This window comes from Carcharhinus amblyrhynchos, chromosome 5 (assembly GCF_965287045.1).
Source record: "Carcharhinus amblyrhynchos chromosome 5, sCarAmb.v2.hapA, whole genome shotgun sequence".
Taxonomy (NCBI): Eukaryota; Metazoa; Chordata; class Chondrichthyes; order Carcharhiniformes; family Carcharhinidae; genus Carcharhinus; species Carcharhinus amblyrhynchos.
Window position 1 is genome coordinate 70,531,011 of NC_137328.1, and position 26,798 is coordinate 70,557,808.

The 26,798-nt window shown below is 39.9% G+C and overlaps 1 protein-coding gene across 2 annotated transcripts in view; it reads right to left on the minus strand.

Annotated features, from left to right (window-relative positions):
* The window catches only part of dmxl1 (Dmx like 1), a 193,217-nt gene that overhangs the window by 37,805 nt on the left and 128,614 nt on the right, over positions 1-26,798 (minus strand). For both annotated transcript variants that reach the window (XM_080188967.1, XM_080188966.1), the window contains exons 27-33: positions 24,953-25,080; positions 24,272-24,520; positions 11,581-11,753; positions 9,517-9,644; positions 6,265-6,350; positions 1,575-1,776; positions 1,146-1,263 (exon numbers count right to left, since the gene is read on the minus strand). In XM_080188967.1, coding sequence (XP_080045093.1) covers positions 1,146-1,263; positions 1,575-1,776; positions 6,265-6,350; positions 9,517-9,644; positions 11,581-11,753; positions 24,272-24,520; positions 24,953-25,080 — 1,084 coding nt within the window. The remainder of the gene's footprint in view (positions 1-1,145; positions 1,264-1,574; positions 1,777-6,264; positions 6,351-9,516; positions 9,645-11,580; positions 11,754-24,271; positions 24,521-24,952; positions 25,081-26,798) is intronic.

Genomic DNA, 26,798 nt, shown 5'->3' on the forward strand with positions numbered 1-26,798 from the left:
CATCCCAGAGGGGTGGTGGTAGGTTAGGGTTGCAATTGCAGAAACAGAAACAAAATATAAGTAAACAGGTTTGATCTGGTGCAGCAGTTTAAATGAGTAAATGGATAGACAAATACATTCTTCGCTTGCTTTGTGATGGCACTACTCAGTTAGCTTTACGGCTGGTTAAGTGATGTAAAGCGACACCAACAGCACGTGTTTGATTCCCATACTGGCTGAGGTTATTCATGAACGCCTCACTGTCTCAACCTTGCCACTTGCCTGAGGTGTGGTGATCTTTAGGTTAAATCACCACTAGTTAGAGCCCCCTGAAAGGGAGATAGCAGCCCATGGTCATTCGGGACATGGTAATTTTACTTATTTGGAGAGTCTGTTCGCTGGATGGTTGGTGCATGATGGTGACACCTACAGCGCAGGTTCAATTCCCGTACTGGCTGAGTTTATTCATGAAGGCCTTGCCTTCACAACCTTGCCCTTTGCCTGAGGTGTAGTGATGCTCAGGTAAAATCACCACCAGTTAGTTCTCACTCTTAGAGGGAAGCAGTCTATGGTCATCTGGGGCTATGGAGACCTTACTTACCCTAGAATATATAACAGGAGAATTTTACATGCTGTGCATGTAACATTCCCAGGATCAGTGAAAAGATTGCATCAAAAATACTTTAAATTTTCTGCTTTCTCAGTCATGCATTTTGAATTTATTTCAATTGTTTCTCAATACTAGTTGGCTGGAATTCTCTGACCTTGCCTGCAGCTGTGATTCACCTGTCCCACAGCTGAAAATAGAGATTTGGTTGAGCGCCTAATTCTCTGTTCTTGCTGGTAGTGGTGGTGGGATGGGCAACATCGAAGAATTCTGGCCGTGATCTTTAATTTGTAGAACTCATAATAAACTTTACTAAAAGGTCAGTTAATTCCAGACAAAACTCCAGCTTTCTGAAATAGGTAACTCTGACTCATCATCAAATTTCTTGTACAAGTTAAATGCTTAAGTAGAAAATAGGCAACTTAATTTTAAATTAGCTGTCGTCAACCATTGATAACATATTACATTTACGTGGAAAGAAAAACATGAATAGTAACATTAAGTAGGTGGCAAAGATGAAAATAAGTTTAAACATTTTATTTATTCCGGTTCTACTGACCTCATTTTGACATCTCTTCTTTGTGAAAATATTTCTAATGAAGATCTCTTGTACTTCTTCCTGTTTGACGAGATATTGCCAAAGTCTCTTTACAGGAAGTGCAGTATGATGTTTTGATCTAGGGAAAAAGTAATTGCAATGGTGCAGTAATTGCCTCTTTAGCAGATGCTGCCCACCACACCCATCCTCCCAACTGTATCACTGAAAATGAAAAAAAGGCACATCCTTTCCTAAAAGTTCCTACATGATCAGTTTGTCCCTTAATTATCTGGAACTAAGTAGACAACATGACTTTCTTTACTGAACAAAATCACTGAGATTTAGAAAGCAGCTCTGGATAGAAAATTTTTCACTTTGACTTTGTGGATCATATTTATTCATGTTATGTCTACTTTAGAATAATTAAAGTTATTTGCTTATTCCTCTTACTTGAATGGTGTATTGGTGGGTTCCAGCAATGCTTTATGGACAAGAATAGCAGGACCTGAAGACATTGTGCTTTCACTGGAATGCATTGAGATGAAGTCCGAAGGAGGACCACCAAATAATTCAAGACGCCGAAGCAATACTTGTTCCCAGCGTTGAAGAGTTTTTAAAATTGCGTGGCAGGATGGGGAACAAACAGGGAGTTCTGCAAGGGAGCAATAAAGATGCTAAAGCATTGGTGAAATAACAAAACTCATTTTCATTATAAAACTTGAGAATTTGGAAAATGGCAAAAGGTTATTAAAGCTAATAAACTGAAAGATAAATGCATACATTTCTCATCTAATTAAAATTTTATGATCCTTTCCTCTAGAAAGTATAAGATAAAAAGGTTTGAACATTTTTTGCAACAAGGAATCATGCAATTATGTCATTTTCCATAATCTGCAGTGAATACATCACAAAGTAGGTGGAATTATTACACTGATCACAGATAAAAACATTATTTGTCTTGTTGTTTATCTTCTATTATCATCAAGACTGAGCCAATACATTGGTATAAAATCACCAAGTGACTTCAACATTTCAAGATTTAACACAGTTAGTGTTTACATGGACAAAGCCCATACTGTCAACATACACTACTAGTGGTCTTGTTGGAGTATGCACATGCAAAATCAAGAACTATAGCAGCACTTTGTAAACTATTTTTCAATGTGATCCCATTTTAACTCACTACCACTTGGTTTCGGCAATTAGGAATAGGCAACAAATTCTGGTCTTTCTAGCAATGTAATATATTCTTTCATGAGATGTGAGCAATGTTCTTGAGAATTAACATGACCACACATGCCAGGAAAAACAAAACAGCAACCAAAGTTGTTGTTCCTTGGAACATTTATTGCCTGGAAATGCCAGCGAACGAGTCAAAATACAGTACTATACACACGCAGCACTGTGCATTCTAGCTGAAATAGTTGGCAAGATAAAAAAAATTAATGTAAGAGAAAAATTGAGTAAATTCAAACTAGATAACACTTGATCACCCAAGCAATTTGACGAGCTTAACTTTGTCACACAACAGCGTTCCTGAAGCTTAGCTCAATCTTTGCTTGCCCTCTCCCTCTGCCCTTCCCCAGTGTGTGTCTCTCTCTCTGCCTCTCCCCTTCCCTTCCCCAGTGTGTCTCTCTGCCTCTCCCCTTCCCTTCCCCACTGTCTCTCTCTCTGCCTCTCCCCTTCCCTTCCCCACTGTCTCTCTCTCTCTGCCTCTCCCCTTCCCTTCCCCACTGTCTCTCTCTCTGCCTCTCCCCTTCCCTTCCCCACTGTCTCTCTCTGCCTCTCCCCTTCCCTCCTCACTGTCTCTCTCTGCCTCTCCTCTTCCCTCCCCACTGACTGTCTCTGAGGATGTGTCTAGGGCGGTGGATAGAGGAGAGCCGGTAGATGTGGTGTTTCTCGATTTTCAGAAGGCGTTTGATAAAGTGCCGCACAAGAGGTTGTTACAGAAGTTTGGGGGCATGGAATTGGGGGTAGGGTGTTAGCGTGGATAGGGGATTGGCTGTCAAACAGGAGGCAGAGAGTGGGGGTCAATGGGTGCTATTCGGATTGGCGGTTGGTGACTAGTGGAGTGCCCCAGGGATTGGTGCTGGGGCCTCAGCTATTTACCATTTATATAGATGATCTGGAGGAGGGAGCCAAGTGTAAGGTGTTGAAATTTGCCGATGACACCAAGATTGGTGGAACGACAAATTGTGCGGAGGGTGTGGAAAGTCTGCAGAGGGATCTAGATAGGCTGGGCGATTGGGCCAGGAACTGGCAAATGGAATTTAATGTTGGCAAGTGTGAAGTTGTCCACTTTGGTAGGGATAATGGTAGGAAGGACTATTACTTACATGGTGAAAAACTGCAGCATGCTACGGTGCAGAGGGACCTCGGGGTCCTTGTGCATGAGTCGCAAAAACCCAGCCTGCAGGTGCAGCAGGTGGTCAGGAATGTGAATGGGATGCTGGCCTTCATCGTGAGGGGGATTGAATATAAAAGTAGGGAGGTCTTGCTGCAACTGTACAGGGCACCGGTGAGGCCGCAGCTGGAGTACTGTGTGCAGTTTTGGTCGCTGCACTTACACAAGGATATTTTGGCCTTGGAGGGAGTGCAGAGGAGGTTTACTAGGCTGATACTGGAGTTGATGGGGTTGAACTATGAGGAGAGGCTGAATAAACTAGGCTTGTACTCGTTAGAGTTTAGAAGAATGAGGGGAGATCTCATTGAGACATATATGATGATGAATGGGATGGATAGGATAGAGGTGGAGAGGCTCTTCCCGCTCAGAAAGGACAGCAGGACTAGAGGGCACAGCCTCAAGATAAGGGGGGGGCAGTTTAGAACAGAGTTGAGGAAGAACTTCTTCACTCAAGGGGTGGTGAATCTCTGGAATTCTCTGCCCATTGAAGTGATGGAGGCTGCCTCGCTAGATATATTTAAGACGCGGGTAAATAGGTTTTTGATAGGCAAGGGGATTAAGGGTTATGGGGAGAAGGCGGGGAAGTGGAACTGAGCCACGACAGATCAGCCATGATCTTATTGAATGGCGGGGCAGGCTCGAAGGGCTAGATGGCCTACTCCTGCTCCTATTTCTTATGTTCTTATGTTCTCTGCCTCTCCCCTTCCCTCCCCACTGTCTCTCTCCGCCTCTCCCCTTCCCTCCCCAGTCTCTCTCTGCCTCTCCTTCCCTTCCTAGTCTCTCTCTGCCTCTCCTTCCCTCCCCGTGGGAATGACTCAACAATGAAAGGCTCTGGCCAATTCCCAGCCTGAGGCTGCACCTGCATCAGGACAGCTTCCTGACAGTCTGCAGGAGTACAAAGTCTGACAACACCAGGTTTAAGTCCAACCGGTTTATTTGAAAGTAAACTTGCATGCTTTCGGGGTTTGCCCCTTAGTCTTACTGTGTTTAGCCCAGTCCAACGCCGGCATCTCCACATCAAGTCTGCAGGAGCTCAGCCCCTGCCGTGGGCATCAGGTTGAATTGAGATGGCAAGGGGAGGAGTGGGGCAAATCAATGGAACCCAAGGAGGGGTGAAGGGACTTGGATTGGGCTGGGGGCCATGCTTCCTCTCCCATCCTCCTCCTCACCCCCACCCACTACAGCTGGCTACTCACACTCCACCACTGTCTGGCAGCATCCCCTCCAAACCCTCCGCTCCTGCTCCCATATCTCAGGCCTGTTACACCTTAAATACAATATCCTGATTACAGTCTTGAAGGGATCACACAAATTCTGTCCATAGTACAACAAGGTAACATTCAGCATATAATTAAACAAAGTGCATTAAAGATTAACCTATATTATAAAAACTTGAAAATGTTTTTTAAAGTACTTTGTAAAAATGCTATTTTATGTATAGGTTTCACCCAAGCTCTCCATATTACTTGGTGACAGAAAATTCAGAGGAGCCCCTCACCACACCTCTCTACCACTCACACAACTCTCTCCAATGTCCCTGTTGCCACTCGCTCAGAAGCCCCTTTTCCAAGGCTGAGCAATTCAGCAGGTAAAAATATAAGAGATACTTCAACAGGAGGATGCTAGCAGGATAGTTGTCCAGGGGTTTGGGGGAGATGTGGTGCCAGCACTGCACAACGCATGTGCACAGACACCAAAGATGTGCAGGCAGCTGTAAGAGGAGGCTACTAGAGGCGGCTGTAAGCAGTTTCCTTGTCACTGCCCTGAGAATTCCAGGGCAAGTAACTTCCCAGAAAGCACACGCATGGAATGAGGAACAGTAAGGCAACTTCAGGAACAATTCTGGTAAATCCAAGACAGTTAGTCACCATGCCTCTTCTCAACCTCCCTACTCCCTCCAACTCGTTGCCTCACAGACCCATATGGGTCACTGTCAGCGTGGAATTTGCACGTTCTCCCAGTGTCTGTGGGTTTCCTCCAAGTGCTTCGGTTTCCTCCCAGAGTCTGGAAGATGTGCTGGTAAGCTGAATTGGCCACGCTAAATCCTCCCTCAGGGTACTCGAACAGGTGCCAAAGTGTGGCGACTAGAGGATTTTCACAATAACATCATTGCAGTGGTGCTGTAAGCCTACTTGTGACACTGATAAATAAACTTAAACTTAAAAAAAACTTTGAAAACTCACCCAGCAGCCTTTTCCCCAACCTCCTCCTCCCACCATTTTCTCAGCAGCCATCTACACAAATCCATGCGTTCAGCAGCCTCTCAAATCTTTTTTCTCCCCTATGCTCCCTTTTACCCTCATGCCTCCACCCACCTGCCTATCAAACCCCACCGAGACTTGGACACTGCTGATTTAGCGTCCCCTTTCCCATCTGACTGAGCCCTGTTGCTCCACCGAGTGCCCAGCAGCAGATCATGCCCTTCCCATAGGTTAGTGGCTGATCCCAAACTCATTATTGGCTAAGAATTTCCATAATTTTAGACTCCTCATGATTCTGGGTGGCAGACAAGGGAAGGTGGAGTTCAGAAAAGAGATCTACAATGGTGTAATTTCCCATTATCCAAACGTCTGACATTTTTCGTTGCTGTAGATTATAATCTTGCAAAATATGTATTCATATTGTGAAGATAAATTAAGAATTCATCATCTCACAACACAAGTTATTGCGTTGTGCAGAGAACACATATGGAGATAAAATTACATTATGAAACAAAGAAAGAAGATAATTAGCTACCTGAAAGATCCAACCCTGCCATTGGGTAAAAGTTCTTCAAATTGTGAAGCACCAGTTGCACCATAGCATATCGCATCAGTGACCAGCTAAACAATACCAAACAAAATTACAAAATATTTCATTCAATTTGCAATAGCTTTTTTTCTTAATTAAGGTATGACAAACTGTGACACTGTTCATCGGCTAATAAAATTGGAAGAATTTAGCTTTAGGCCTTGTTTTCTTTTTCCTAGCTGTAAATGCCATTAAAATATTTTAAGTAAAACTGGTATCAATCTGAATTCAACACATATTGCTGTGCAACTTCATTTTTTCCCCATACGTCATTATTTTATGTCTTATTTTTTAGTGAAATTTTGTGGTCTGCGAGCAATTTTGTATCCAATAAACAGGACACCTGTGTTACTCAGTGCCAGCATCAAGCACTCTTAGTTTACATAATGCAAACAAGCTATTGAGTAAGACCCCTCTGTTTTATCATCCATTACACCTCAACTTGAAACTTAAAGCATTCTACTAAACTAACTTGGCTACACAATCATGATGGCAGTTTCAGATTGGGCTGACAACTTAGCACCAAATAATAGGTATTTCTGTATTGCGAACCCAATTTCAGCAGGAATAAATTGCCTCAAATCAGTAGGGAGTTATCAGGAGGACAGATTAGCATCACCTATTTGGATAGGATTAGTATTTACTTTTTTTTCCATCAAGTTGAAAGGGCAGATCATGCTTGTTGGAGGCCAGACATCACATCCCATCCCCGTTTGTTCTTCAGGGAAGCATTTTCAGTCAAACCATTTTCATTAGGAATGGGGTGGTTCACAGATGATCACAACTTCTCCAATAATAAAGCAGTCTAAGTTAAGCTTCAGCAAGATCAAATTCAAGAAAATGTTTTGTACTTAAGTTCAACTGTCAACTACAATCTGCCCTTTCACTTGTAAATCCTAATCCTATCTAAACAGGTGGTGCTAATGTGTCCTCCTGACAAATCTCTAGTGATTTGAGTCAATTTATTTTCCACATAATAAGCTTATCAATAAAACTGAAACATATGGGATTAAAGGGTCATTTTTTGGAATGTGAGGTCAGCATTTTTTGCACATCCCTCAATGGCCCTGATGTGGTGTGCCACCTTCTTGAACAGCTGCAGTCTATCAGGTGCAGGTACATCCACAATACTGTTAGGAAGAGAATTCCAGGATATTGACCCAGTGATAGTAAAGGAATAGCAATATAGTTCCAAGTCAGAATGGTTTGAAATTTGCTGCTGGGTAATATCCGTGCTGCTTGATGCCTTTGTTCTTTAGAGGGTAGAGGTTATATATCTGGAAGGTGCTATCGAAGAAGCTTTAGTGAGTTGGCACAGTTCATCTTATATAGGGCATACACTGAATGTTGGTGGCTGAGAGAATGAATGTTTAAGGTCATGATTGGGGTGTCAATCAAATAGGCTGTTCTGTTCTGGATGATGATGTCCTGATGAGCTGCACTCATCCAGGCAAATTAAGAATTTCCACATCACAGCTGACTTATACTTTTAGATGGTGGATAGGCTTTGTGGAGAAGGGAAATAAGTTACTCGTCACTGAATTTCTAGTCTCAGACCTGCTCTTGCAACCACCTCATTTATACTGCTGGTCCAGTTAAGTTCTTGATCAATGGCAACCATCCATATACTGATGGTGGAGGCTTCAGCAATGACATAGCGTTGCATGTCAAGGGTGATGGTTTGATTCACTCTTTTTGGAAATTATCATTGTCTGATCTTTGTTTGGCACAAATATTCCTTCCCACTAATAAGTCCCAGCCTGCATGCTGTTCAGGGCTTGTTACACCGGGATACAGTAAATGGTTGTTTTCAAACCCGTGAGAAGCAGAGGTTCCTCTCCAAGTCGCTCACCATCCTGACTTGAAAATATATTATCGTTCCTTCATTGTCGATGAGTCAACATCTTGGAATTCCCTTTCCAACAGCACTGTAAGTGTACCTACACCTCAGGGGCTGCAGTGGTTCAAGAAGGCAGTTCACCACCACCTTCTTAAGGGCAACTAGGGATGGGTAAAAAATTTTAGCCTTGCCAGCGCCACCCACAATCTCTAAATGAATGAGTTCCCAAGGGGAATCATTGCTTTTCTTGTTATTGATACACACGATGGGCACTTTTGAATGCAGGTCATAATTCCAATATTTTGATGATAATATGAAACTCATATGTCACAAACAATGAGGCCGATTATAACAGACTTTGGGAAGAAATCGATAGTCTGGTGAAATGAGCAGGTTATACACTGTAGGTCATTGAGGTCAGGGGTGATGGGAGAAAGGAACTTGCTGAGAGTTAGGTCACAGATGCAAAGGTTTGGATGGTTTCAAATTATAAAGGAAACAGCGTGGGAAACCAGCCAAGTCTACACTGGAATATAAAGACAAGAATACAGAAACAAGGAAGTTGCTGCTGAGCCTTTAAAAACTGGATAGGCTGCAGCTTGAGTACCATGCTCAATTCTGGGCACCACACACTAGGAAGGATGTCAAGGCTTTGGACAGAAGATATTTTACTAGAACAGTACCAATGATTTTAGTTATATGAAGAAGAGGGGGTTTGTTTTCCTTTGTAACAGACGTTCAAAACCAGAAATAGTTTTGACAGAGTAAAGAAAGCATTTGTTTCTATGGCAGAAGGATTGATAGTGACAAGGTGATTGGCAAAAGAACCTGAAGCAGCATGAACAAAAACATTTTATTTTAATCACAGAAAGCTACTGGATGATCTGAAATGCATTACCTGTAAGAGTAGTAAGCAAATTCAATACTAACATGCAAATGAAAATGGGGTAAATACCTAAAGGGAAAAAGAATAAAAGACGACAGAGAAAGAACAGGAGTATGCAATTAATTGGTAAGCTCTGCGAAAGAGCCGACATGGACACTATCAGTGAGGTTGACGGTGGTGTCAAATCCTTTCCTCCAAAGCACTGTTTCACAAAGTTTCACTGGAGAGAGTGACTGTGCACAATAAAAATCATCAGCATTCTTGGCCTAATACTGCATGTCTTAATTTTCAACTATGTATCTTCCCATTTTGGCTCTAACAAATGTGTGACCTTTAAAAAAATGGGAAGGACGAAGAACCAAAGGATTAACTAAAAGGATAACATGGCATGATGGTGGTGGTGGGGTAGAGGTGAAAATTAAGGTATCAAAGTCATTGTTTTCAAGTTAAAACAAACCATGCTCTCACCTACCTGAACGAGTTTGGATTTGAATGTTCCTGAAGCTGTACATCTGAAGCAAAAGCATCTTCCTCATCATCACTGCCCTGGCTCTCTTCTGAATCATATTCAATTTTATTCTGTGCTGGCGGAAGGAAGGGCTGGAGAAAGCAACATATCCAATTTATAACAGCTGCAAAAACTGATTAAAATTTTGATTCTAGATCAAATTAAATGTCCTGCAATGTTGAGTGACTTACGGCCTTAATATTTCATAGTTTTCAGCATGCATTCTTTTCCCACTAACTGTATAACTTATTTATTTTATGAGGTTTTCTTCTTATTGATGAATTGAATGAGATAATTAGTAGGAAAAAACACACAATATTAAAGATGCTGAAGATTTGAAGGAAAAACAAAGTCCCACAGTCTATGACTATAACAGGATTCTCAGTTAAGAAAGGGGAATCTGCAAACACTGGTTTCCTGAACCAAATGTTAGATTTATTTTCCTGTGGCTGTCAGGTATGAAAAATATAGCACACGGGTGAAGTGTGGAGTCAGAGGAGATGGTCATCAGGGGAAGGATGAGATACACCAGTCAGGATGGGGTTTACTATATTACTCGTTGAGCCTGGACGAAACGCTTGTGTTCCTACTAATCTACAAGCAGTGCTGTAAGGGCACTTAACTCAAAATAATTTTATTCACCTCCATCCACCTGTAGTGTTCCCTGAGGCCAAAAAAACTCAGCTGACCATGGTTAAAATAAAATTTTTAAAATAATGCACACATCTTCATTAAAATATTCAACCTGTCTCGAGATTATTTACTGTCCGTGCCTCAACCTGCCTCTGTTAAAATCGAAAGTGGGGAGGAGGTTGGGTTTCTGTTCCAGACTTAGCCTTTCTAATTTAAGGCAGATAATAGCTATGCTGGAAATTACATCCATCATTGTCTTGTTCATCATTATAAGTAAAGATATAAGTAAAGTCTCCCTTGCTTTAAAATTTAGTGTCTGTGTCCAATTGACCACTGGGGCCTTGGCATGCATCAAGCTGATAAAAAGATAATTAATTTGGGGCAGCATGGTAGCACAGTGGTTAGCACTGCTGCTTCACAGCTCCGTGGTCCTGGGTTCGATTCCTGGCTTGGGTCACTGTCTGTGTGGAGTTTGCACATTCTTCTCGTGTCCACGTGGGTTTCCTCCAGGTACTCCGGTTTCCTCCCACAGCCAAAGATGTGCGGGTTAGGTTGATTGGCCATGCTAAGAAATTGTCCCTTAGTGTCCGGGGATGTGTAGGTTGGAGGGATTAGTGAGTATAATGTGTAGGGATATGGCGCTAGGGCCTGGGTAGGATTGTGTTCGGTGCAGACCCGATGGGCCTCTTTCTGCACTGTAGGGTCCTATGATTCTATGACTGAAATCAGTTTGAAAATGAAATCCACACATACAGCTGTGTCTTCCGAGGTATCTATCATAATTTCAGCCTTGAGTATTACAAAGAATGAATACCTGTATCAAAAAGCAAATTTACAAAAAAAGTGTAGATTCCAAAGAGTGGCATGTAAAATATGTCTAAATTATTTTAGCTAGAACTAATATCAATACAACAAAAATATAAATCCTAAGATCAATAATGTGCAATTGCAATTTTTAAATGTTAATTTCACCATTAGTTTGGTGTTCATCTGGTGGGTTTAGAAGGATGAGTTTGAATATGTATTAACCTAGCATATCAATTTTAATGCAAATTTATATTCCAACTTTATTTATTTATTAGTGTCATAAGTAGGCTTGAATTAACAGTTATCATGAAAATCCTCTACTCGCCACACTCCAGTGCTTATTCAGGTACACTGAGGGCGAAATTAGCATGACCAAAGCACCTAACTATTTTGCCTTTCAGACTGTGGGAGGAAACCTGGGCACCTGGAGGAAACTCACTCAGACACGAGGAGAGTGTGCAGATTCCGCACAGAGGGTGACCCAAGCCGGGAATTGAACGCAGTCCACGGCGCTGTGAGGCAGCAATGCCAACAACTGTGCCCCTACTTCACAATATATAGAGATTAATCAACAGGCAAAAAAAATACCTTTGCTATAAAGTAATCCCAGATACTAAGTTCAGGAGGGATGAACTTCTCCTTATAGACTGAAATCTTTTGGTCAACAACTGGAGGAGGACTGTGTGAGGATGCTCTGCTCGTAGATTTTGATGTTTTGCGTTTGAAACGGCTGTGATGCCTATCAGAGGGAGGAGTAAGTGCTGTGAAGGAAGTACAGTAGGAGTTATATGCAATGCCCTCCATTTGTTGGGGGAAACAGGTTTACTAATAACCATAGGAAGGTAATTTCAACTTTTTGCACTGAAAAGTCAAACTGCAACACACTAATAAATAGCACAACTATAATATCAATAAAGAAAAATAAAAATGAATGTCAGTGTGCTTTCTCTTGTATTCTGAATGCACACAAACCTAAATAAAAATACGCAAGGCACTGAATGTACAAATTCACACCAATACTACTATGTAACTTAAGTAAATTTCTTTAATATGCATGTGTTTAGAAAATTTCATATAACACCCGTTCTGTAGTATAGCTATGCAAATACATAAAAGCAAAAACTGAAATTTAAGAAATAGAATTGACAACTGCTTTAACAGAAAATTTTGAATTTCCTGCCAAAAGTCAGTTAGGGAATGGGAAATGAATCAGTTTTTTTAAGATATAAATCTGAATGAGTTTTCAAAATTTAACTATAATATCCAAGTAATTTTCTTATATAAAAAGTATCGCACAAAAATGGCATCGTCTAAACTTTGGTAATATGATAACAATACATGCAAAATCTTGTGCATAAATAGCTTGTCCATGCATTTCACCATGCACATTTTGCACTTCCACAGGTAACCATCTGGCAGCTCAAACAAACCAACATTGACAAAGTTAATAGTTACGCATTAAGAACATTTAGGAATCAGAAACATTTTACACTGTTTGAACACGACAATTTTACATTGATTTGTTTGCACTCAAAACAGTTTCAAGCTTCAAATGGTTAGTTTAAAATGAGTCAACTCCTTCACAACAGCCTGGTCTACTATTTGCTTTGTGATGGTTAACCAGAATAGCTATAATACAAAATGCTAGGCAGTCCAAGTTTTTACTCACCAACCTCACCAGTAACCTTAACTATTTCAGGATCAGGTATACTGAAATGGTAGGGATCAACCTGCAGTTCTGGGTCAGACAACTCTCCTATTGTTTCTATTTCTTCAGTGGAAAAATAATAAAAAGGATGTGGGAGGAAAATAAAGTGAAGAGAAACAAAAGTAAAATGAAGATTTCCCTGCTTAGAAACAAATCTCTGTGTGAAGGCAGATGCAATATTTAAGAAAAAAAGTAATCCAAATCTTAATATATTCCTAGTTTCAAATACTGATTAGCATCATATCACAGTACATTTGAATGTTATCTACAGCATTTTTCCCTGGAATCAAATTCAAACACAACCTGATCACTGTATCTGGCAGCTAGAATGTGTACTGCTTATTAGAACTACAAGTATTGAGTTTTGTGGGAGTAATGGGAGTAGGCAGACAGCCAATTTCTGTAGTGAACCGGTCAAATCACCTTCAAAGATTTTTGTTTGCAGTAGCAGCTAGGTATATTCACATAGGAAAATCTCTGGCCAAAGTATGAAGGTGAAGTATTATAAGGGCTATCTGTTCTACATGGTTGCCCCAAAAATTCATTATCTTGCATATTGGAGAACTTCAGTTCTCAACATAAGGGAATACTTGGCAAACTTAGGGCTTGATCTTGTTTCACAATCCAAAATCATGTAGCACAAATGTACTAAAAACTTTATTCTGTTGAGTACAAAATAATCTTCACCTACTCCCAAATGCGTAAGTATGAATTTTTTTCTACTCTCCACAGAAACTATTCCCCAAAGGTTTTGTCATAGCTGAATATTGTCAGGAATATTTAGTTCAGAATTTATATTTCTTGGAATATCTGCAATCCTGGCAGTAAGGGTAGTCCACAGAATTGGTTTTGTTTCGGGAGCTGGGGCTAAATTAGTTTAAAAGCATCAGCAAACCCGGAAGGGTTGTAAAATCCATTTCTTTCATCTGATCGAAGGAAGAATTTTAAATCAGGTCAATTTAACTTAAAGGTCTGCTTGTCAGGCATGTCATCATGATGGGAGGGTCTTAGTGCTCGATTTATCTGTATGTTTGATGAGAGTTTTACCAGCAGCTTGGCCTGGTGTATGCAGCTCGTTGACAGAAGTTGCCAAAGTAAATGACAGTTAGTCAGACCTGCACTATAATCAGAGCAAAAACTAACTTCATTTTTCACATGGATTATGCATGAAGCTTAATATCAGTCTGGATTTCATGAGGGAAAAGAAACTGAAAGATTTCCTAGATGGAAGCCAATGGAAAAGTCTACAGAGGCCCTCACAGTCTTGTGGGAAAAGAAAACAAACAGTAGTTTAATACCCAAGTACTGAGAAGCCAACCAGAACAAGAGACTGAGGCATCCACAGCTAGTCAAGAGGTAGTAAATGAAAGTCTTACCTCCGACAACAGCTGGAACTGAGGAGGATTAAAGTACTTTCCAGAGGACTGTGGCATACTTATGGGTGGTCCCTATAGAAGTAAATAACTTTAGGCTGATGTGTCTTATAATAAAATAATTCTTAGGGGACATAATAAGTAAAACTGATAAGCATAACCTGTGTTGTCAGAAACCTGGCTGTTATTAGTGCTTGTTTGTTTAAATCTTTTATTATCAGTAAGGTTTGTTTCTGCTTAAAAACATGAAATCTTTTGGCATAGTTCTAAACAAGGTGTTTGGATTTTTCTTTAAAATGTTGATGGTCCCTAACAAAATAACTGAATACCATATTAGAAGTGCATTCATATTCATTATGAAATGAGTTGAGACTATCCCAAACTCATCATGCTGTGACACTCATTTTAAAAGGAGACTTATCCCATTAGTCTCAGTTGGATTTGAACCTAGTATAAGATCAAAACACAATATTTAATGCACAGTGACATCAAGTCTTATATTTTATATGTTTTTCTAAGAAATGTTCTTTTTATTTAGGCATAAAAATCTTGCAATAAATTTATCTAAACTTAAACTTACAGGCAAAAATATTAACATTTTCATTAAAGTTAAAAAGTTGCATTATGGAAAAATGTGTCCAACTGTTGTTGATCTACTACATAATTAAATATTTAAACTCAAAGTTGCTAACAAGTGTATTTTAATAGTAAAGTTGCCATAGTCACAGGTTGGCTGGTGGTGATTTTAACCTGAGGGTCACCACACCAAGGTGAAGGGCAGGGTTGAGAAGCTGGGCCTGCATAAATAACCCCAGCTGGTGCAGGAATTGAACCCGCACTGTTGATGTCACTCTGCATTACAAACAAGCCGTCCAGCCAACTGAGCTAACCAATCTCCCAGTATCTTAAAAATATAAACATTAAATGGCTGTTCCAATTCATGGCTTGATTTCTGATTTCAAATGACATCTGGTTTGAAGGATAATTCAATTATTTATCTGTATCACAAAATATATTAATGATGCTGAATAGCATTTAGAAATTCTAGATAACTAGCTCCTTTTCAAAAAAAACACACAAAACAATTTGAAGTTTCAAATGAAGTCAAGGTTTTGCTAAGAGTATATGATTAGACCCTTTGGAGCCTATCTACAAAAAACAACATAAAACAGGAGATATTTTAAAACGTCTTAAAGGATAAAGCATCTAAGCAAACAAACAGATAGTCACATCCTGAATGAATAAAATGCTACAGTAAGCTAATTTCAAATATTGCAAAGTATTGAAAAGAAATGCAGAGACTGCAATATCTGCCTTTCCCCAAGAAACTAAATTAAAATGCGTCTTGCATTCACTGACTTCAAATAATTTGCCTCAAACTAAGTGAAAATTATTCAAATATATCATTCTCGTCACAACTTGTGAAATGATAACATTTAAAGTTAAGGTTTGTTGTACAACTATAAAAAATTAAGTTTGTCATCTGAACTTTCAGAAATCTAAGTAAGTCAAAAGCAGTAAAATATGCATCATTAATTCAATTTTCACAGAATTTAGAAGAAGTGTTGGCTGAAGAGTATGCCAGGACTAAGAAAAACAGAAATGTGTTTTCACCTAATAGTTTGCTCTTAATAACAAAATGTAATAAAATCTTCTAGTTCTTAACCTGGATGCCAACAGATATTAAAATATCAGCTGAAGAATTATCCAATTATTTATATTAAAAAGCTCTGAGGAGAGATAAATGTATCAAAGCAAAAGAACTAGCATAGACCTACTGATTTGTCTCAAAAGAAAATATTGGGCACAATTGAAATAAGATGGAAAGACATCCCCTTACCAATACTTTATGATACATGGCAAGCTCCTCTTCCACTATCACGGCATTTCAGAGAAAATACTTAGCAAAACATTCATGCACTTACATTAGACAAGCTTATCATTGTAGGAAAAAAGTTTTGCTGTTTGTCAAACTATAATGAAAAATATTCATTTTCTGAGTAAGCACTTTAAAAAAAAGATTAGATTTGCAAACCATGGCTTTAACACACAGGCCAGGATTTTACGGCCTCACTTGGGCGAGGCTCGTAAAGTCCAGCCCAAGGCCATTCTGCGAGCCTCGCCTGCCCCAATTCTGGTCCTAGGATCTGATATTTACATAATCTTGCATACAATTTATTAGAGATCTTAAGCAAAAATCAAGTATTAACCTTTTCGCGTGCAGCGAAAAAGATTGTACAAGATTGAACACTAACACAACCTATAATACCCTTTTTTAAAATTAAATAGTTGCTCACACAATAAGAGTTTGGTTGAATCAATTGGGTAATCAATAGGAATGCCTCTCCTTTCATGAAATCTTCATTCTTGCTTTACAAGCTACTTTTCGTAGGTTCTATAAATCTTTTCCATCAACTTGCAATTTAGTTTAAAAGTAAGGAATAATAGCTTAAGTTCAAATGAGAAAAGGTACCTTTCAAACAACAAAAATATGGGAAATATTTCTCTCAGAATAATGTAAATCTAGCATCTATAATGGGAATTGCTGTGGACCTGCAGGCAACAATTTGTACCACATGACTTGGCTTAATTGATAATTGGTGTGTAACTGATCTGTTTTGTGTATGGTAATATCATGGCAATGGCATAGGAGTAGAAAGGGTTGGAAGTTCAAATCCCATTTTAGTAAATTCTGAAGAAATTTTAATTAAATCCATAACTGCTGAATTTTGACAAAAAAAAAACAACTGATTCACTGATGTTCTTCAAAGAAGGAAACCTGCCATTCCTATGGGAGAATTTAGTCTACACTACGCAACTGCTCAGTACGGTGTACCTAAGGATGGGCAATGAGTATGGGCTTGGGCTTGCTAAGCAAAGAAAAATGATCATTATGATGGGGAACAAAATCATATCCCACGGATCCACTTGGTAAATTCTGATTTGACTGAAAATTTGACAAGTATAAAAAATTGAAATTGAACATTTTAGATCCATAAACACCTTATGTTGGTGTATACATCACTTAAGTGGATCCCACTGATGTCACCATTACCAGAATATTTTTAACTGACATTTGTTCTCTATTGCATCATCACCATGAAACCACTTAAAATATTGTATTTCATGGCGATGATATAACTGAGTGCAAGACTAATCTTCACCATCTTTATTTAAGTTATAATAACAATTTATCCATTTCAGAACTGTTCATTCCAACAGCCTTTTTAAGTGTAAATGTTGAAAACGATAGAATAGTTCACACAGGTGAAATGCTGCTGAAATGTGTACAGCAAGTTCAGTAGACAAAAATGGTGTCATCAATCTGGTTGCTCTATTAGTTTAAAGATCCTGACTCAAAAGTATCAGTTTTGACATTTTAAGCATTTGCTTAGGCACAGGTTCAACAATAGAATCAATGGTTTGCTTCTAACTTGTGAAAGAATACATTAGGAATCCAAGTAGTCTTCACAAGTATAGAGTAAAGGAATAGCACTGTAAAAGTAGTTACTAAACAAAAGTATGATTACAGTATTCACTTCTTTGTAATTGCTTGCTAATGCAAAACTATGTAAAATATTCTGGTCCTATTTGTCTTGCCTGCTGCACTTGCAGAACACGCAGGATTGAAGATTGCAAGAGCTTTTGAAAACCCCACGCAATCCACGGAGTATATTACTATCTGCTGTTGACTATGCTCAGGTAACCACCTTCCTGTCAAAATAGACAAATATCAATCTGCTGCTGCAAAAACATGAAGCCAATATGTAAATGATTGTCAACAGTGGATACTGAATATTTATCATGCTTTGCTTTTATTTCTATGAACATTACTACTTGTAAGTGCTGAGTGACTGCAAATCAATAAAGATAAGTGACAACATGTGTAGTAACACATAACTTTCAAAAAACCTAGAGGCAAGAGAATTAGAGTAAATATTTGCATGCTAAAAACAAAACTTATTATTTTAGTTTGGAGATAATGCAAGTGTTGTACAGAATCAGAGATCAAGGTCGAAACATCTTCACCTAAATAGCCTACTTTTCATTGTGTAAGCAGAATTGTAAATTCTTTCTGCTGGAAGCACTGTGCAACAAGCTGTATAAATACTTTGGTGGCTTGCTAAGTCATTTCAAAGGGTATCATTTAAGAATCAACTACATGGTTGTACATCTGAAGTTACATGTAGGTCAGACCAGGAAAGGACGGCAGATTTCCCTCCCTGAAGGACATTAATGAATTCGATGAGTTTTTATTTAATGACAATCATTTCATGGTCATTGGACTTTTAATTCCAGATTTTTATTGAATTCAAATTTCACAATCTGCCATGCTTGGATTCAAACCCAGGTCCCCAGGGTATTACCCATGGTCTCTAGATTACCAGTCCAATGACAATATCACTATGCCACACCTCCCTTGTCCGCTTGAGAAAGTAGTGGTTAATGTTTTCATTTGTTGAACAAAATAAATTGCTTGGAGTGAAAATAAGGCCATAATTTACATAAGGGTTTGGGAAATATGATGCTCAAAGGAGTCTACAGCCACCAACTTTCTTGAAATTCTTAAATATGTATTCTTACAGGCTTACATTTTACAAGAGTGCTTCTTCAGTTTTGTGCTTTCAGGACAAATACTAGCCATTATGATGCTTGATGAGTGATATAAAAGGATTAACTTTTGCAATATAAAACTGGAAAACATTGAGAAATAATCTATAGTTCATAACTAGGAAATGTTATGCCTTATTTACAGTAGAACAATAAAAACAGTTAAGATGCAAATTCAATCTATCTTATTGTACTTTTGAAGCCTTGTATTTTGTCAATATGACTTGTTAGTGTTCAAAAAAAAATCACTCTCATCCAATACATTAAAATCTAAATGATTCATAACTTTATTTTGTGTAGCATTGACCTGATTTTTAACTAAAGGCAAAATGTCAGAAGTTTAAAACACAACAATGCATTGAAAACTAAATCCAAATTCTGCAGTTATAGTATCAAATTTCATAGTAATTCTAGATCAACAATCAGTACAAGATAACAAAGCAGTGCAAAGCACTTAATGGTCACCATGTCTTTTAGGACTGTGAACATGTGTAGTCGAACGTAGAATTACCTCTGCATTCCAAAGCTTATGTAATAGCTTTACAAGTTTTAGGAGAAAATGACATAAAACTGCAAGATTAAGTCAGCAAATTAAATGCTATGGTGATATGCTCTAGGAAAGAAGCAGTTTTGAAAGTTGGTTATGAAAAAGATTACCAACAACTTGTGAATGGTTTCTTAAAGCTTTGCAGTATGAACTTAGCTACTTTATTTCAAAATTCTGAAATTCATCTGTTTTATTTTAAAATTTTGGTTTCACCACTGTCTGATAAGAACATAAGAAATAGGAGCAGGAGTAGGCCATCTAGCCCTTCGAGCCTGCCCCGCCATTCAATAAGATCATGGCTGATCTGTCGTGGCTCAGTTCCACTTTCCCGCTTTCCCCCCATAACCCTTAATCCCCTTGCCTACCAAAAACCTATCCACCCGCGTCTTAAATATATTTAGCGAGGTAGCCTCCACCACTTCAACGGGCAGAGAATTCCAGAGATTCACCACCCTTTGAGTGAAGAAGTTCCTCCTCAACTCTGTTCTAAACTGTCCCCCCCTTATCTTGAGGCTGTGCCCTCTAGTCCTGCTGTCCTTTCTGAGCGGGAAGAGCCTCTCCACCTCTACCCTATCCATCCCTTTCATCATCTTATATGTCTCAATGAGGTCCCCCCTCATCCTTCTAAACTCTAACGAGTACAAGCCCAGTCTATTCAGCCTCTCCTCATAGCTCAACCCCCTCAACTCCGGTATCAGCCTAGTGAACCTCCTCTGCACTCCCTCCAAGGCCAAAATATCCTTGCGCAAGTGCGGCGACCAAAACTGCACACAGTACTCCAGCTGTGGCCTTACCAGTGCCCTGTACAGTTGCAGCAAGACCTCCCTACTTTTATATTCAATCCCCCTTGCTATGAAGGTCAGCATCCCATTTGCCTTCCTGACCACCTGCTGCACCTGTCGGCTGGGTTTTTGCGACTCATGCACAAGGACCCCCAGGTCCCTCTGCACCGTAGCATGCTGCAGCTTTTCGCCCTTTAAGTAGTAGTCCTTCCTACTATTATTCCTACCAAAGTGGATAACCTCACACTTGCCAACATTGTATTCCATCTGCCAGGTCCTCGCCCACTCGCTCAGCCTATCTCGATTCCTCTGCAGAGTTTCCACACCCTCCGCACAATTTGCCGTTCCACTTATCTTTGTGTCATCGGCAAATTTCGACACCTTACACTTGGCTCCCTCCTCCAGATCATCTATATAAATAGTAAATTAGCTGAGGCCCCAGCACCGATCCCTGGGGCACTCCACTAGTCACCAACCGCCAATCCGAATAGCACCCATTGACACCCACTCTCTGCCTCCTATTTGACAGCCAATCCCCTATCCATGCTAACACCTTACCCCCAACTCCATGCCCCCTAACCTTCTGTAACAAACTTTTGTGCGGCTCCTTATCAAATGCCTTCTGAAAATTGAGAAACATGACATCCACCGGTTCCCCTCTATCCACCGCACTAGACACATCCTCATAGAATTCCAATAAATTCGTCGGACACGACTTCTCCTTAACGAATCTGTGCTGCGTCTGCTCTATTAAACAATTCTTCTCAAGATGCCTCACTATTTTCTTTTTGTTTCTGTCTTCACGGAGGAGGACGTGAATAATTTGCCGGGTGTTAGAGATGGAAAGGTGGTAGGACTGGAGGGTCTCGATGACATTACTGTTACTAGAGAGGCGGTGCTCGACAGACTGGAGGGGCTGATTGTGGACAAGTCGCCAGGACCGGATGGAATGCATCCGAGGGTTCTGAAAGAAATGGCGGAGGTGATAGTGGATGCCTTGGTGGTTATTTTCCAGATGTCGCTGGATTCCGGGGAAGTGCCGGAAGATTGGAAAACGGCTAATGTTACGCCGTTGTTTAAGAAGGGTGGCAGGCAAAAGGCAGGGAATTATACGCTGGTTAGTTTAACGTCTGTTGTAGGTAAAATGTTAGAATCCGTCATCAAGGAGGAAATAGCGAGGCATCTTGAGGGGAATTGCTTGTTTGAGCAGACGCAGCACGGTTTCGTTAAAGGGAAGTCGTGTCTGACAAATTTACTGGAGTTCTATGAGGATGTGTCTAGGGCGGTGGATAGAGGAGAGCTGGTGGATGTGGTCTTTCTTGATTTTCAGAAGGCGTTTGACAAGGTACCTCACAAGAGGTTATTGCAGAAGGTCAGGGGACATGGAGTTGGGGGTAGGGTGTTAGCGTGGATAGAGGATTGGTTGTCAAATAGGAGGCAGAGAGTGGGGGTCAACGGGTGCTATTCGGATTGGCGGATGGTGACTAGTGGAGTGCCCCAGGGGTCGGTGCTGGGGCCTCAGCTATTTACCATTCATATAGATGATCTGGAGGAGGGAACCGAGTGTATGGTGTCGAAATTTGCTGATGACACCAAGATTGGTGGAACGGCAAATTGTGCGGAGGGTGTGGAGAGTCTGCAGAAGGATCTAGATAGGTTGAGCGAATGGGCCAGGAACTGGCAAATGGAATTTAATGTTGGCAAGTGCGAGGTGGTCCACTCTGGTAGGAATAATGGTAGGAAGGACTATTACTTACGGGGCGAAAAACTGCAGCAGGCGACGGTGCAGAGGGACCTCGGGGTCCTTGTGCATGAGTCGCAAAAACCCAGCTTGCAGGTTCAGCAGGTGGTCAGGAAGGCGAATGGGATGCTGGCCTTCATAGCGAGGGGGATTGAATATAAAAGTAGGGAGGACTTGCTGCGGCTGTATAGGGCATTGGTGAGGCCGCAGCTGGAGTACTGTGTGCAGTTTTGGGCGCTGTACTTACGCAAGGATATTTTGGCCTTGGAGGGAGTGCAGAGGAGGTTTACTAGGCTGATGCCGGAGTTGAGCTATGAGGAGAGGCTGAATAAACTAGGCTTGTGCTCGTTAGAGTTTAGAAGAATGAGGGGAGATCTCATTGAGACATATAAGATGATGAATGGGATGGATAGGTTAGAGGTGGAGAGACTCTTCCTGCTCAGAAAGGATAGTAGGACTAGGGGGCACAGCCTCAAGATAAAGGGGGGGCGGTTTAGAACGGAGTTGAAGAGGAACTTCTTCACTCAAAGGGTGGTGAATCTCTGGAATTCTCTGCCCGTTGAAGTGGTGGAGGCTGCCTCGCTAAATATTTTTAAGATGCGGGTTGATGGGTTTTTGATAACAGAGGGGATTAAGGGTTATGGGGAGAGGGCGGGAATGTGGAACTGAGCCACGACATGATCTTATTGAATGGCGGGGCAGGCTCGAAGGGCTAGATGGCCTACTCTTGCTCCTATGTTCTTATTACGGATTCAAGCATTTTTCCTACAACAGACGTTAAACTAACCGGCCTATAATTCCCTGCCTTTTGCCTGCTACCCTTTTTAAACAGCGGCGTAACATTAGCCGTTTTCCAATCTTCCAGCACTTCCCCGGAATCCAGCGAGGTTTGGAAAATAATCACCAAGGCATCTACTTTCACCTCTGCCATTTCCTTCAGAACCCTTGGATACATTCCAACCGGTCTCCAGACATTATATACAAAATTTTACATTTGCTCAATGCCGTCTCATTTTATTGAGGATTAAAGGAATTTCAACTTATATTTCTATGGGTTCGTTACATACGAATATATCCTTACTTTCTCTCTCCTTTCCCAGACAATACACCACCTGAGGTTGAGAGTTAGACAAACTGCTGCTAAGCTTATTTTGCTCTAGGCCCAGCTCCTAGTTGACATACAACAAAGGTCCACTAACAATTTTCGCATCTATTTCCCCTACCCTCACCTTTTTGGATATGTTGCCAGACCTCTGCTCAACTTTTATCCACACCAGTGCAATTAAGATCAGGAACTTCCAATATTACGAGATTATTCTGCACCCCACCAAGCACAAGTGTGGGACCATGTGTACTGTATCTTCTGTTCATGTTCAAATATATTGTACTACTTATTATGGGAAATTATAAATTCATTTTTCAATGTGGAGCTCTTCCTTTGACATTTCTGGTTATATACACTTATCCTAAGATTCTATATCAAATGGCAAATAGTTTTGTCATTTTGTTTGACAAAAGTAAGTAAATTACAAAACAGAATTCTATGTATTGTGCAGAACACTTAAGTAAAAAGATAATGCCATTTAATCCCTTAAATTATTTTGTCAATTAATTTTAAATCAGCTTTACTAGTGCAGAACAAAACAGATTTGGCTATTCAGGTGAGTTCAAAATAACATGTGGGCAATAAGCTAATGACTGCTATGCCCAAACTTCTGGATGCCCTTCAAACTGGGAATGCAGTAAAAACAGTCACAGCACATTAAAAATTACAAATGAAACTGCTACAACAAAATCGCTAGAATTAAAGCGTTTTGGTGAATATATTCAAACATTGTTCTTATGTGAAGCAGGAAACTCAACTGATACCTTATATAGTAAATCAACACGTATTGGATTTAGTCATTGGATTTTACTTTCTTCTTTAATGTACTTAAAAGATCATAAGTTTAAGTAATAACAGCAGGAAAAATTTTACCATTTACATTTTTGATGACACACTTATCAATGAATTATAAGTGAGGAAATGCCAAACAAAAATGCTACATAGAGACCTATACATAACACTGGAGAAAATGTTTGGAAGAAAACTGATCTATCCTTCTTTAAAGCTATTTGGATAATTTTGTCAGAAAATATTTATTTACCAGATATTATTATTGTAGCTGTTTGCATTTGTAATAAATACAGGGATAAATATTTTGATTTGTTTGCAAATTAAGATGTAGAACTGAATTTTGCAAAACAGGCTGACATAGGAAATACAAAAAAATACAGTGCTGGCCCTTGAGTAATTAAAAGAGAGGGAGCAGGCTAACACTTTGCAAGGAGATTCTTAGTCACAGCTGTAAAAAAAAAGGTTCTTAACTCAAGTGTCGTCTAATCTTTTCCCAGTATTTTCTTTTATTCCTTTATCGCTATCCCACTGACCATTGTACATGCTTTTGGACCACATTCATTTAGAAATTTACACAAATAATACTTGTATATACCAAAGATTAAAAAAAGTTAACAAACCTGAAGCAGGCTTAGGTTGGATTTGATTTTTCACAGGTACATGAGCTCCTCCACCAAAAATTGCAGGCCACATTTTGCTGTTAAGAGGATGAGCTACAAGGCGAAATAGCTCATTGCTGGAGTGTGTTCCCAAGCCATGAACAAAAAGACTAAGGTAAACTGCTGTCAATACCTCACAGAGTAGGACTGTCAATTTGGGCTTATCCTCATCGCCAGCAGAATTCAAGAGGTTAATTAGTTCCTTTATACCTGTGAATTAGAGCATTAGGAAATTAATGTATTTCCGATTCTTCTGAAAAATGCATCCATATTTAGCTTTGTGCTTTTGTTCTAGTTCATACAAATCTTGCATATTTTAAAAGGACAACACCACTGACATGAACTGATGCTATAAACAGGAATAAAAGGGAATAGAGTATACAATTATAAGGATGAGTCTGTATGGCAAAGCAATAAATCTCTGCTGCAATGTAAAAAGATGTTTCAGAAGAAGGATTAACACCTGTTAAGAGTTGAGGATCGATTTATCTATTTCTTACTACCATGTTGATCTTTCTTCCCATTTTTAAATTTGGGAAAGTCTATTTAGCGGAACATACAGTTGAAATGGAAAAATACTTTGAAGTTAAAGAATAGACCATTTTCTGTATATGTACACACACACATGCATATAGTTATTACCTGGCCATTGGTCTGGGGAAGTATTGGGAGTTACTGTGCCATCTAAACTTGCTGCTCTGTTTGAACGTTGCTGTGAAAACAGAAAACTCTGGTAGACCATTCCAGTGAACTGGTTTTCAAATGAAGAACTGAAAAAGATAAAATTCGAGTTTATTTCCTTCATGTCTCAGCCATTAGGATTCCTGCATCAGGACCATAAGTTTCAGTTTCAAGTCCCACTATAGGGCTTGAACACAAACATCAAACTTGACACTCCAGAGCACTATTGAATGACTGCTGCGCTCTGACAGTGATGCAACCCTCTTAGGGAGAGTAAAATATCTCATGACGCTATTTCTATGCAAGTCTCTCAACACCAGGATAAAGTCCAACAGGTTTATTTGGTAGCAAAAGCCACTAGCTACCAAATAAACCTGTTGGGCTTTAACCTGGTGTTGTGAGACTACTGTGTTTACCCCAGTCCAATGCCAGCATCTCCACATCATGACTATGAGCATTGAAGCTATGTCTGGTGTCCTGGTCAATATTTATCTCTCATTTAGGATCACAAAAACAGATTATCTAATCATCATTACATTGTTGCTTGTGAAACCTTGCTGTGTGCATTTTGGCTGCTGCATTTCCAATATTACAGTAGTGATTACACTTTAAAAACATTTCACTGGCTATTAAGCCTTGAGATGAGCACTGTATAAATGCGAATCTTTCCTGTTGCCTTCAGTGGGATATTAGCTGACTTCAGGTGGAGGAGGAAATTATAACAGAAAGTAAAAGGAAGACAGAGCACCAGGCAGTGAAATAGAAAGGTACTAGAGATGAGGAAGGCCAGAGATATTAGAGAATGGGCACATGAAAGGAAGAAACAATGGAGAGATATTTCTAACTATTCTTTCAAGCTTAATTGGTGAATAGCTGGATATCAAAGTATATGTACGTGTGACTAGTACGAGCTTTTGGAAAAGCATTAAATCATCATTGCTGGATGCGTAAATGATACCAGGAGCTGTACGTTTGTAGTGAAGGTGTGCAAAGCAGTCCATAGGAACAAAAATATGCAAGGCAGGGACAGAACATGTGATCTAGCTTGGGTGAGGGTAGGCAGGGGGTGTAATGGAGTGGTGAGGACAAATAGAACAACTGAGTACACACAAGAGAAACACTGGAAGGTGAAGGGAGACAGCAAAATAAGGAGGTCACAGGGGGAGGTGGCTTCCGGAGCCAGTTCTCATGTCTCCTACTCCTGTAGACTTCTTACTCAACTGCCTTCCCTTCTCTCTTCTATTTCTCAGGTGTTCCATTATGTCTGTTCTCCGTTAGCGCACTAACATTACTGGCTGCATATCATCTAGTCATCTGCTTTATTATTTTCCCCTGTCCTTCAAACTTTCTTCATTAACTCATCACCACAGTACAATGTTCACTCATCTGCCTGTGCATAAAACAAACTGTTGCAAATACAAATATATTTTACTGTTTTTTCCACCTTCCTCATTTCTATTCCCCCAGTCTGTGACTCATTTCCACTTTTAAGTCACTGTCTCTTCTTCTGAGACCTTTTTTGCCCTCAGTTCCTCGGAACTTTTCTTCTCTCTTCCTCTGTTGTCTCCTTCTTTATGACCTCCTCCCCCACCATGACCCTGCAACTTACTCCTTATCTTGCTCTCTCCCTTCACCTTCCAAAATGTTTCTCTTGTGCATACTCAGCTAATGTTCAAATCCTGCCACAGCAGATGGGTGAAATTTGAATTCAATAAAAAATATCTGGAATTGAAGAAAGAATCTACTGATGACCACAAACTCATTGTTGATTGCCGAAAAAAACTCATCTCGTTCACTAATGTCCTTA